General features: G+C 37.1%; 1 protein-coding gene across 9 annotated transcripts in view; it reads right to left on the minus strand.

The window, feature by feature from the left end:
* Positions 1–1,470: 1,470 nt before the first annotated feature.
* Positions 1,471–14,394, minus strand: part of exoc6 (exocyst complex component 6) — a 69,663-nt gene continuing 56,739 nt past the window's right edge. For 8 of the 9 annotated variants that reach the window (XM_086140496.1, XM_086140492.1, XM_086140490.1 and 5 more), the window contains 3 exons: positions 13,365–13,438; positions 7,015–7,127; positions 1,471–5,005 (listed from right to left, as the gene is read on the minus strand). In XM_086140496.1, the coding sequence (XP_085996622.1) occupies positions 4,879–5,005; positions 7,015–7,127; positions 13,365–13,438 (314 nt within the window). In that variant the 3' untranslated portion in view covers positions 1,471–4,878. The remainder of the gene's footprint in view (positions 5,006–7,014; positions 7,128–13,364; positions 13,439–14,394) is intronic. The other variant, XM_086140498.1, reaches the window with a different exon arrangement.

The following is a 14,394-nucleotide window of genomic DNA, read 5'->3' on the forward strand; positions in this document are numbered from 1 at the left end:
CTCTTGATCTTCCTTGTCACCAGAGTCATCCTACAAACCGCCATCCTATGCCGTCTGCAAAGTAGGTGTGGGTGAAAGTGTAGCCAGTCACTGATCTCTTTCAGGATACCTCGTCTATACAAGATGTAGTCTACCTGCGTGCTCCTACCTGAGTGCTCCTACCTCCGCTCTTATAAGTTACCCTACGTTCCTGTTTTTTCTGGAAAAAGGTATTCACTACTGCCATTTCCATCCTTTTTGCAAAATCTACCACCATCTGTCCCTCTGCAGTCCTATCCTGGATACCAAATCTGCCCATCACTTCTTCATCCCCTCTATTGCCTTCACCAACATGTCCATTGAAGTCTGCACCAATTACCAATCTCATTTCTGGGAATATTCTGCATCACTTCATCTAACTCATTCCAGAACTTCTCCTTCTCCTCAAATTCACATCCCACATGCAGGCCATAGCCACTAACAACATTGAGCATCACACCTTCAATTTCCAGTTTCAGACTCATGAGTCTATCTGACATTCTTTTCACCTCCAGAACGTTCTTAACAAACTCCTCTTTCAATATAACTCCAACTTTATTTCTCTTCTTGTCAGTACCATAATAGTACAACTTAAAGCCTGCTCCTAAGCTTCGAGCCTCACTACCTTTCCACCTGGTCTCCTGGACAATCAGTATACCCACCTTCCCTTTCTGCATCACGTCGACCAACTCTCTACCTTTTCCTGTCATAGTCACGATATTAAAAGTCCCTACTCTCAGTCCCAGGCTCTCTCCTTTCCTCCTCTCTCTCTACTTCTGAGCACGCCCTCCTCTTCCTCTTCTTGTTCTTGTTCTTCTGCCTAAGTACACAATAGAGCAACTAAATAAGACATAATTATTGAAATGTGAAAAATAAGATTAATATATCAATGAAATGCTATTTCATTGTGTTTGACAGTTCATATTTAGACATAAAAAAATTGTGTTCTTTTAGTAATGTAATTTCTACTCAGAACTTCAGGCGCTAAACACAAAAATTATTTTACATTTGGTACTTGAGAGAGAACTTGTTAAACAAAAAGTTGCTGAAGGGATGGACATTTAATGCTATGAGGTGGTCAGACAAAATTTTCTAATTCTGCTGAGTCCTGATATACAGTTGTATTCCTAGCAGAGGTCAATTTTTTTTTTTTTTTATTTAAGACAAGAATATGAACACGCTTCTATAATGATTTGAACATTGGAAAGCAATTAAAAAAGTTTGAGGAGTTTCATACCGTGACTAGATGGGCTAGACAGTCATTTCTCTTGCTATATATACTCCCTTACAGTTAATGAGAGGACTGTCATCATCAGTTGACATAATCAGTGTAACTGGATCTGAAAATTAGATGATAACAGGTGGAAAGCTAAATCACTTGGCTGTGTGAGTCAGTTAAGATAGTGAAGTAATATTCCATCATCACAGAGACACATATCAGGGTCAATCATATTTTGTTTGTGACAGAAATCTGCTTTAATATATTGTTTACAAAATATACAGTATATACAGTGGCATTAACAATCAACTAAATAAAAAAGGCAAAAAATAAACCCCCAAAACATAAACTGCCATGTTTACAGTGCAAACATTTCAGCTGAGAGTTGAGAACTGAGCAAATACTAAAAAACTTTAGTATTCTATGTTTATCAACCTCAATTCATTATTGCTGTTCTTTGAGGAGACATCTGTATAATGAGGTGCTAAAATTTCACTTAATTTTAAATAACAAAAACAGAGAATTTATAGGCAAATTATTAAATCGTTAAATATACAATTTTATATCATCATTTTAACACGCCAACTGCCTGCTGAAATATATAGTTGGAAATGGAACATCTGGAGTGACTTGAGAAACACAAAAAGCTTTCAACTTCACATGTCCTTAGTCCTTAAGTGTTAAAATTTACTAAGAGTATTGGGTGAACAGGGCATCTCACAGTTTCCTCCATTACCAAAGGACAGTTAGAAAGCACAAGCAACCTAGTCCAACATGCCAGGTGCATAAGAAGCATATGCCGTCAGGCAATTTAGTTCACAATATGTAAAGTTGTCCAGTGGATTTCAGAATCTTTAATGGAAATTATGTTTGATACTCATGAGACTGTAATGACATGCAAAGTGACACACACATGACAGACAACATAAAATATCTTATTCTATGTCTTTTTCAAATTAGAGCAAATTACAGCTTAGTTTGTGGTATACATGGCATAAATGTACTGCAGGATTTGGAAAAAGTGCAAAGTCAGGGTGGAATCCTTATGATCATTTAGAATATACAGAATAGAACAGAATGTGTCTTCAATTTCTGACTATCAGAAATGCCAATGTTTCAATGTCAATTTCAAATAAAGTGCAGGCTCATCAAACACCTAAATTAAAGTTAGCAGTGGTCAGCAAACTGATGTAGCTTTTAAAATATATCTTTGGTTTTAACCGGTGTCTTTGTTAAAAGACCTATCGTCAAAGTGATAGAGTCTGTTGCAGTGGGCTGTTTCAGATTATTAAACCATATCTCGTATCTGAATGAAGCCTTAAAGAGCTCGAACAAAATAATGTTGTTACAGTTTTATTAATGATCCTATGTTTACCTTTAGAAAAAAGCCCCATGCTTCTTTTGTTATTAGTTTTGCCTGCATTTTTACAAAATTATTCTGAAGGCTATTAAACTGTTCACCCTTTTAAGCCAACTTTCTATATTTTATTCCCACTCACTAGAGAAACTGACACAATCGATGATGAGATTTCAGTGAAAACATTGTTCAGGTTGATGAGACCAAGGTGAAATCTGATTATAGTGAAATGTTGTGCAAATTGCTGTTTGGATAGCACAGAGTTGGCTCCTGTGTAATATAATGATTCATGCATCCAAAGACAAGGCAATAACTCTCTCTGTGTGTACCCCTGTATATTGGTCATACATTTTTAAAGGAGCAACTCAGCAGATTTTCAAGTTTATATCTTCTGCAGAAAAGATATTATTCAAGGCAAACATTCTATGTATTTCAAAAAATCAGACAGTATCTGCACACCTCCAATACCCCTTTCAAATCTTGATCTTTGTCAGATCTAACTGCTGAAACTTTTTTGTGAGCTTGTTGGTCACCTTCCAATTTCATAGTCCACTGAAAAGGAAATTTCAAACCAATTGTGATATCAGCTGTTATGCACACAGTGTCTGAGGCGGATGCTTCCTGTAAAACATGTGGCAGAAAAATGCAAAAATTGACAGAGATATAAGACATCATCATTCATTCATTTTCTTTCAATTGAAATCGCAAACATTTCTACAGAACACACACAGATACAGCTACACTGAATTACTGGGACTATAAGTTTATCTTGATCATACCAGGTTATATTTCCACATTTAGTGGAAAGAGGGAGTCTAGCATGTGGTAAGGACCAGTTTTTTTAAAATTGGGGTCTTGAACATATGAACAAATGTTGAAGCTAGCAAAGGTGGGCAACTGAAACCAGTGGCTGGCTCCACATGAGTGTGCAAAAGCCAAATTTATTTGCACATCTCTATGATGTAGGTTGTGCTAGAAGTGTGGTGGCACAATAACCACTTCTGTTGGAATTCAAGTATTCCAAGGATAGAAGACACAGAGGTTTGTGGAAAAACCTGTATTTAAATCAAATTCTTATTTCACTGAAGTTAATCTGATTCCTTAACTTGGTTTTTAACATGCAAACATTAAAAGATTGAATGACTAGGAAAAGGTGAGAGAAACTTCAATTCACTATCAAATCAAATTTTGAGTTATGTTTTTACAGGTCATAAATAAGTTATGAAAACTGCAGGAAGTATCAAAGCAGTTCAAGACCTTCAAACAAACTACTATATTAGCACTGGGTCATGCATACATAATCCAAGTAATCCAAGCAAGCAGTACAAAAGCATTGTCCAATTCTGTCAATCAAGTATAAGCAGTAAATTGAAGCAATATCAGCTGCATTATATCCCTGTAACTCTTTCACTGACACTGACAAACGGTAGATAAACCCTGGACACAAGTTTGAAGTTGTGCTAAAATGAATTGCATATTTAAGAATACTGGTACTTGTCCCACTTAGAAACCTGTCTGTGGCTGATTTTCACCACAGTTTGAAAAAAAATAAAGGTCCATTTCTCAAACAACAATTTTCTGCCATATGGTTACTGGGCTGCTGGAGAGAGCAAAGATGATTTGTCAACAGACATAAAACTATCAGTGCGTAAAGCCATTGTTTCAACATAATAAGATGAAGATGCTTGAAAGCTTTGAACAGTATATAATATTTTGGGGATGTAGGACTGAAGAATCATTAAGTTGTTTCATAGGGATTAACCATAAGAAGTGTAGGAGACATATTAGAATGTTTGATATTTGTGTTTTCATTAACTTGTCCCCTTGATAGAGCCAGAAAAAAACTTTCACCCATCATTGTGTGGACAAGGTGATAGGTTGCCTTCTGTGACATAGTCCCAGCACTTGTGTCTCTTTCTTTGCAGCTACAATCATTCCACTTTCACAGACATATAAAACAATAGTTTGTCTTATCGTCATAGCCATTACAATATTTTACAAACATGTAACTGTCCCTTTCAGTATACATTGAGTATGTGTGGTATGTTGGTATGTACAGTGCGATATTACAGTTAGGAAAGGACATGATGTACTTGCAAGGAGTTGCTTCCCTTCATGATATCACACTACACGGAGTGTGCTCTGTTTGCCTGTACAGAATATACACCTTTGACCTGTGTATCATCAGAAGGATATTTCTTTGAACAGGTATGATGTTATTTAGGAAGTGTCTATGCAATTTACTGGATGCTTGTGACATCACAAACACACATGACACATGTATTTAGGAGGACATATTGTTGACCAGGCTCCTCAGCTGCTTCACCACAGTCTCTATCAGCTTCTGTTTGTCTCTGTCATTCTTCCTGAACTGAGAGAAGATGTTGTTCTTCTTACTTGTGTCCTTCATCCTTCACATAGAGGGAAACATGTTGACTATTCAAACAGTAAACATTTGCATGAGGCACACCGGATATGTAACAGAAGCGGTTATAAAATTTGCAAAGTAACAACAACAACAACAATAACAATAATAATAATAATAATAATAATAATAATAATAATGATAATAATACATTTACAAGTGCCTTTCTAATAACTGAAGGACACTTTATAGTAGAGAACAGTGGATAAAAACAAGAGCAATAGATATAATCAACATGAAATTAAAACGTGAAAGGCAATTGGTACCAGTTGGAGCGAATAGGCACGTTTTAACAGGCGAATCTCCCATTACCCCTTTTTCCTTTTCATGCAGTTTATAAGCACAATTTTTACTGTCTCAGGTTTTTATGGGCAATGTTGTAGAGGTACTTTTAGTAACTTGTATGTTAATCAATAACATCTATGTGCTGTCTGTTCGGTTTTATCATCTTCTTTGGCTGACGCACAATTGAAACCGCCAAAGTCAAATATCTCACATTGGGGGACAATAAAGTTTATCTGGAATTTTTTCCACATGGACTTGCAAATTTTGGCCAAGAAACATTTTTTTCCAGGTCTTGCAACTGAGAATAATGGGGAAAGTGCCTGACGGGCAGTGTTTCGTGCAGCATGTGGCAACCACACTGAATTGTTTGCAAATGTAAAAAAGTTTACAAAAAGTTTGCTGGAGTTCATGGTTTCTTGTTTGCATCTAGAAAAATACCACAATTGGTGATAGGTAAGTTAAAAACATTGAACTACGAGGTAGAACTATGCTTAAAATTTCACTGAATTTTTTTCATATGATGAATTGTAGAGTACTAAATAATTGTAGACAGAAAACTGCCCTTACCCTCGGTAGACTCTGACCAGCAGCAAGAAAAAGCAATAAGAGCATGTATTACAAGGATAGATACATAATAAAGTATTAAGTGATTAATCATATGATTAACCGTATATGTAGATGTATCCAACTTATTTAATTAGTATAATTCCTAAATGTCAATGTAATGTAAGCCATATCAGAAAAATCTTTGTATCATTAAAATGAATGTAGGTGTGTTATAACCTCAACAAATGCTAATGTGGGTCATACTGTAGATGTGTGAGTTGTTGAGATTTCACAGGACATTGAAATAAGCTCTACCCACAGGTTTCCTATGCCAATGAAAAGCCAATTCGTCTTAGGAAAGAAAAAGAAAACTCCAAAAAAGATAGACAATATAAGATGTAAAAAAAAAAAAAATGAAGAAAATTACACAATTTTTACACTTTACACATTCTTCTTGTCTTAATATTTGTAGACGTAATAAGGTCTTGGATTTCATCACTTGTTGATGAGAGATGCAATACTGGTTTTACTTTCTTATGGCTTGATTTCCTTGAGAAAAATTGAAATGGTTGATCATGTGATGCACCTTAAAGGTAGAAGTGTCTAACTATTTTTATTTAAAGAAGACTGTTTTTTTGACATTTTAATCATTTTTGTCTGTTGGCAAGCATAGATTATATTACCCCAGTCAATGCATTTTTGAAAAACTTTACCAGCTCAAAGGCAAAAATTTATGTAAAATTGTGACAAATGTTACAAAACGCAAATACGCTATTTTGATAAATGAGCATTTTTGATATTATCAAACCTTTTCAATTGGGTTGTAGACAAAATTTTAGAGGCCTTGCGAATTATGTAATATGAGCTTCAAAACAGCATTTCTTACACTGATTGATATCACCTAATATCACATATTGAAAATAATTAAACTAAATTTTAAAAGTTTGTGCATTGTAGGGTACTTTAAAGACAATTTTCTGGATATTCAGACACTTCATCAGCACTTTGCTCACGCAAAAACTCTCTCACACACACACACACACACACACACACACACACACACACACACACACACACACACACACACACACACACACACACACACACACACACACACAACCACTACTCTTGCCACTTGGTTTTAAAAATACCCTCGGCACTTACTTCTCTAGTAATGCCAGGGCTGTGGCCGGATTGACTCTCAGGTATTTGGAGGTTGGCTGCCCAAAGTCTGCCAGGTAGGTTGACCAGTCCCACACCATAAATAGGTCAAGCAGCTACAGATAAAACATACAAACACAGAAAAAGACAAGTCAGTCAATAAGTGTTTTTCACTATCTGATGAGAACAGACAGAGAAATGAGAGTGTAGCAAGGCACAATTCTTTTAGGTTAAGGAAATGAATGTATCTACAGTGCCTATCATAAGTATTCACCCCCTTGGATGTTTTAACCTTTTAGTGCTCTCATAAATCAATCATGGTCAATAAAATTTGGCTTTTTTTAACACAAAAATGTATTGTAAAAACCTCTTTAATGTCAAAGTGAAAACAGATTTCTACAAAGTAATGTCAATGAAATAAAAATATATAAAGAAATATAATTGTTTGCATAAATAATCACCCCCTTCCAGTCAGTATTTTGTAGATGCACCTTTGGATGCAATCACAGCAGTGAGTCTGTGTGGATAAGTCTCGATAAGTCTTCTACATCTGCCCACAGCAATTTTGCCCAATTCTTCCTTCCAAAACCGCTCAAGCTCAATCAGGTTCCGTTGGTATCGGGCATGAACAGATCTAATATGACTTTTCTTCAACAGAGGCTTTCTCATTGCCACTCTCCCATAGAGCTTTGACCGGTGAAGAACCCGGGCAGCAGTTGCACAGCAGTTATACACAGTCTGTCCCATCTCATCAGCTGAAGCCTGTAACTCATTCAGAGTAGTCGTAAGGGTCTTGGCTGCTTCTCTCACTAGTCTCCTACTTGCTCGGTCACTTAGTTTACAAAGGTGGCCTGATCTAGGCAAATTCACGCAAGTGCCATATTCCTTCCATTTCTTGATAATGGATTTCACCAAACTCTGGGGGATGTTCAATGCCTTGGAAATTTTTTTGTATCCATTCCCTGAATTGTACTTCTCAATCACCTTTTCCCTGAGTTTCTTGGAGTGTTCTTCTGTCTTCATGGTGTAATTGTCGCCAAGAATACTAATCCACCAGTTTGGACCATTCGGACAAAGATGTTTTATACTTCAATCACTTGAAGCACAACCACACTAATCAGGTGATCTTCATTTCAGTAAATGTGAGATTATAGGCAAGAATTTGATGGACCTTTATTGAATTAGACCATTAACTTAAAAAGGGGGTGATTAATTATGCAAACAATTATATTTCTTTATATATTTTTATTTCATTGACATAACTTTGTAGAAATCTGTTTTTACGAACATTAGATAGTTTTTTCAAATAATTTTTTATGTTAAAAAAGCCAAATTTTATTGACCATGATTGATGGTACTGTATAAAAATTAAAAGGAGGAAGAAAACCCTTTTATTGTCACAATAAGTTATACATAGAGCCCAACATTGACAACTTGACCCCTACATTTGATTCGCATCATGGATGAACCATGAAGAGAAGACAGCTACAGAGCAGTGCCAGGAGCAGTTAGGGGTCCAGGGTCTTGCTAAACAACACTTGAACAAGCTAGTAGGAATTTTCGGTTCCATGGACAACTGCTCTAACCCTGCGCCGCACTGCAGCGCACCGCACCGCACCATGCAGCCCCCGTACGATGAGTTAAGTCTGTGCTAGGTGACTAGACTAGGAGGACAGCATGAGTCGTACCAGGAATTGGCAATAAATTGTAAATGCATAATTCTTACTTTTCATACCACTTTGAAAATGGATTTGCATTTCTGCAAGCCTATGATGATTTACATTATTAATAGATAACTATATAATTGGGTAGTCTTCTTGTCCAGCTTTACCAGGTTGATCTGACATAGAATAGAATAGAATAGAATAGAATAGAATAGAATAGAATATTCCTTTAATCCATCCCACAGTGGAAACGTTTAAATAGCAGCATTATAATATATAAATCTAAAAATATACGATAAAAAGAAATAAAGATAGAGAATATGAAAACTATATAAACAGTGCAAAAATGTACAAAAGCGGCAACTAGAGGCGTGCGACAATGCTTACAGCAGCAACAACTATGGGTGATTGGATGTATAGTTCAGTGAATGAATGAATGAATGAATGAAAGAATGCTAATGACAGCAGAGCTGGGAAGCCAAACAGCAGCTGTTAAGAAGGACCTACAAAATCTCTCCAACACATTTGGGGTTAAGGAGTCGGTTGCTGAAGGATATTCTGCAAATTTATCGTGTACTGTGTACTGCAAATTTATTATGCAAATAAATTTTGTATCACTTTTTTTATATCACCTATGGAGGACTAGAGAAAATTGAAATCTGCAAGACATTAAAACTCAACCACATACTGCAACAAATATATCCATTTTTTGGATGTAGTTACTTGAAAAACACCCATAAAAACATACATAATTTGATATTGATTTAATGAGTTAATGACAAAATGTATGGTTGCTTATCTTAGCTGAAGTACTTCAAGTTATAGCAATCAAGTTATATGACTATTATTATCAAGTAACCTTCAACTTGCCACGCACTGCATTAAAAATTAAACTACGGAACCAATTACTGAGAGGGCCACAACTCTATTATTTTACAATTCTTTGGAAACAAGAGTTAAATCACTGCTTCTTTTGAGATCCTGGGCAAGTGGAGGTATGTGAAACTGTTCATCAAAAAGGTAAGACAATATTACTGTATGTAAGTTGGTCCAATGTATCACTGTCAGCCTCAGAAAAATTATACGAGACTAGGAGCATGCAAAAGTAAGGACTCAGAGAGGGAGTTCTGCTGATATGTGATATGACGGGTATCAGAGGTTTAAAAGAACACTTCAAAATTTAACCCTTCCATGACCCCTATTTAACCTGATGGAGATGACCTCCTCCTGCCCCACCTTAACACAGTGTATACTGATGGAATAGGGTGAAACAGCTGGGAGTTTGGGTCATGTTGAGAGATTTGTGAAAGAACAGCATAGTGACAATGGTATTATTCAGCTAAAGGAGAGAGAGAGATTACCCTCACCAGACACTTTTGGGTGATTGGTACTGCACTAGTGGAATGCAGCCTCAGGGCGGCACTGGCCCGTGTCTCTCCAAGCCTGCCTTGGGGGGACACGGAGCAGTGTCTCCCTGTGCCGGTCCCAAGCCCGGATAAATGCAGAGGGTTGCGTCAGGAAGGGCATCCGGCGTAAAACTTTTGCCAAAACCAAATATGCGAGACAACCAAAACTATACCATACCGGATCGGTCGCGGACCGGGTTAACAACGACCGCCATTGGTACTGATGACCTACAGGGTACTAATGGAAATTGGGCTACTGTGGGTCGAAGAATAAGAACAAGAAGAAGAGGAGGAGTGCGTGTCATGAAGACACTGGGTAGCCTTGTCCTTGAGCATCTTAACTCCTGGTTACACCATTCCCCACAGGTGAAATCATCACTACCAAGCTACGCCAACCCAGAGAGGCCTGACCTGGGAGCACTGTGACCATCGGGCTCCATCATTTTTCCAGTGCGTTCAACACCATCCAGCTTGTACCTCTGAATGATATGTAGAGGCATTTAAAAGTGGATTAGTGGATCATCTTGACGCATATGGTCAAATAATGGTCAGCTCTAATGTCCAATGCCCCTTTGACCCTGTCAGGTATTCTAGCCAACACTGTTTATGAATTTTCTTAGCCCCTCGTAGTCTTTACTTGGTGTGACGCACAGGGCCTAGAGCGGTTGTGGCGGTCCACGGAACCCCCTAAGTGCTTCTTCCACTGTTCAGTAGGTGCCTTCTGGTCATGGTTCATCCATGATTGGTTAAATGCAGTGGTCAAATGTCGCTAATGTTGTGCTTCATGTATGACTGAATGTGACCGTAAGACTTTCTTCTACTGTGCAAGGACAACAGCACCGTAGTTAGCGTTCACAAATCAGACCAAACCAGCAAAAAAACGGCTCCTGCTTCTGAGTTTCAAACTGACTGTATGCAGTTAAAAAACAAGCAAAAACTTAACTTAGGACTGAATAAGTAAGACTGAATATGTAGCTGACTGATAGTCTTTATACGTTAAATTTCCCTTATTCATCCACTGAGGGATGATAATTCGGTATAAAGAACTGGATAGCACAAGCCCTTCATGATTCATATAAATTATTAAAAAAAACTACAAGGTTGCATTTAAATTCACTTATTGGTCTCAACATATCAGGCTAGCTGGATACTTGAAAATTGCTCGAGGTCACTGAATTTACAGACATTAATTTGGCAATTAACTGGCGAATGTGATGCTGAAAATTCAAGCTAGCAGTAAATTAGTGGGTTAAGTTAGTGGCACACTTCAGGTACTAGCACCAAATAGGTTCAAGCTGAACTGGGAAGCACCTGCAGGAGGGGTTCCCAAAGATCACAGGACTTTTTTTTTTTCTTCCTATAGCACACTACTGTAAATGTTAAAAAAATTATGATACAAACTTCTTTTTTTTTTTTACATTTTTTACTGACCCATCATGATTGAACCATGAGCAGTGTGCAACCATATAGCAGGGCCCAGGGAGCGGTTAGGGGTTCAGTGTTTTGTTCATGGAGTTCAGGAAGTGAACTGTTGGTATTTGGTTTTGGTTCCAATATGACCTCTCTAACCACCTGTGCCATGCCACCCCCACATTCTTTTGACCATATTCTTTGCTTTCTCATTTTTCTGATATGTAGAAAGCAGCCAGATACATTATGAGAAACTGTACATAAAATGCATTGAAAGTCAACCCTTACACATACAAATGGAAAGCTGAATTAGTTAATTAATATTGCACGGTGAGCTTGAACATTATTTTTTTTGTGACAGTAATTCTCTAAATTAAAGCATGTAGAAACTGTTTCATTAAATCATATTAATGAGGGGTGCTTTATGATGTCATTGTTTGTGCTGTCAAAGGGTGACACAAGGCTCCAGAAATACTGGTGAATGTCAGGCACCAGTGAGTGGGCAGTCGTAATTGTTTTTTTCTATTCCAGGTTTCATTTTATATTAAGAATTACAAGAATTCTGCAAAGAAATCATAGTCAGACTGAAAAGAATGTGAAGCTATTTCCATCCAAAAAAAGAAAACAGCTGAAAATATATTGAATAAAATGTATAGTTTACAATATGTCCATGCTTACTCACAAGACACAAGGTTCTCAAACAAAATCCTGACTCATTAGATGCAGTAAGAGTAAAAGCTTGACCTCTGCATAACCCCAGTTGTTGAATGCTTCCATGCGCCTTTACCTGAGGCTACGATTAACACTTTGTCAACCAGGCTGCATATATACAGTAAAAAGCAAGAGCAGATGCATCTTGTATAAACAGTGACCAACATTAGCAGCACATCATCATATAGCCGAAGAAAGGGAGGTCATATACTTCATTCACCCATCCATTCATCAATCATCAGAATGTAGGGGATTTGGGGGAATGTTTGTATAATGCTAGTGTTGATTCATACTTTTTAAAATGAATCTAGGCAGAAATAGGATGGTTAGTCTTTCAAAACGTATTCAAAAATCTCCTGATATAGGGTTGTGACCTGGACTGAGTACAAGGCCAAGCCTTCACCTCAGGCTCAGATTAACAGGTCAATGCAGACACAACCTAATGAGACCCAACAACAATTTACATACCACTGGTGTTTACAAAAATAAGGAGGCTGAGACTATGGCTGCAAGTAGGCTGAAACTATGCCTGCGAGTGGAGGGGTGGGGATTTTCTTGAGTAGGTGAAATATAGGTCAGTTAAGATTTGTAGAGGGTTAGACAGAGAAAACACTGTAAAGATAAAAGTGAAGTCAAAAGTAAAAACAACTTTAAGTATTTTTTTACATTTTTAAATTTTAAACAATTGTTTGAAACCAAATAATGTTTCAATGGCCAAAACTTTTTATATATGAATATTACCGGTACTATGATAGTAATTATATGAAAATTACGAGATACTCCTTTTGAAATGTGTCTTACTTTTTCATCAATTACTTAAAGTTATGAGCATAGCAATATGGCCAATATGGCCGATATGGTTTTAATGTTAAAACAGTGCATATGGAATCCTTATTTAATTTACAAAGCTAGACCACAATGGGTGTAAGAGAAGTTGCAGTATTGAAGGGAATTAGTACTTGAGTCACAAGAAACTCCATGCAGACATAGAAAACCTGCTACATATGAATGCATAATGCTAATAAAGCTCTTCAAACTCACAATTCATTGTTCATAAACATGTTGGTAGATAAATAGCTATATTTTCAATTACATGATTTATATAAAAAACTGTCCTGATAATAGCTTTCTTAACCCCATTAATTTGAAACACTGTTTTTACCTGTCGCAGATCAATGAATGCCAGTTGAAGTGTGTCTCCTTGGAAACCTGGGACTGGCTCTGAGTTGGCAAACACTGTAGAAAAAAACAGTAACTCAATGATGACAAAAACATGACCAGGCAATAATCATTTTAAATTGGCTGTAGCATTACACTGAAATGAAAGTTAATCCATTATCTGAATCTGAGCAGTAAACAAACAGTAGAGAAGTAAAGGAATTTTTAGAGTAAAAGCAAGGATTATCTGACACATCCTTTATTTCTGGAGAGGTAAAAATATCACATCTCTATGAAGTTTCTTTTCGTGGCACCTGAACTTGGGGAATCACGCAAAGATCATCTGACATAGTATTAAACTTCAGCTGACCCCTAAACAACACACATGCACGAATGCATAAACCGATATGCTTAAAGCAGATCCGGGGAAAATGGTAAATATGTTGTATGTATGTATGTTTCTGTACATGGCACATATTTTCAATTCATAAAATCTATTTAAAAAAGCATAAATATTTCAAATTTTCAAGTTTTAAAATTGCATGTATGGCAGCTTTAATGTGATGGCCGTTCTTCTGGTGACCTGTTTTAATACTGGAGGAGTGCCCTGCTTTTGTAACTTGGCAGGCCAATTGAGGAATCCCCTGTACCAAGACAAGATAAAAGAAGGGATAAACATTGGACGCCACATTCCTGCCTGGCTGGGTAACCGCATCTAGTGGACACACTCTCTTTCTGTGGTCAAACTTCCAAAGCTCATACCTTACACATGATTCTCAGAGCATGGATGTCAGGATGCGACTTGATCTAGAAAACTCCCTACACTTGCCTACAAGGAGCTTTTACAATTAAAAACGAACTTTGAAGCACTCAGTGAGACATGAAGATTTTAGGATGAAAGGGTTGATCAAGTGACCAAGCATAAACCATGTTCTGGAAAGGAAAGTTAGCAATAGAACAACCATATCCAGAATGTGGGCTTTTCTATCAAACCTGCCCCTGTCTGAAAGGAACGTTAGCAATAGAACAACCAT

The sequence above is a fragment of the Fistularia commersonii genome, chromosome 33 (genome assembly GCF_037954325.1).
Source record: "Fistularia commersonii isolate RoL2024-O1a breed Wild chromosome 33, RoL_Fcom_v1.0, whole genome shotgun sequence".
NCBI classification, from domain to species: domain Eukaryota; kingdom Metazoa; phylum Chordata; class Actinopteri; order Syngnathiformes; family Fistulariidae; genus Fistularia; species Fistularia commersonii.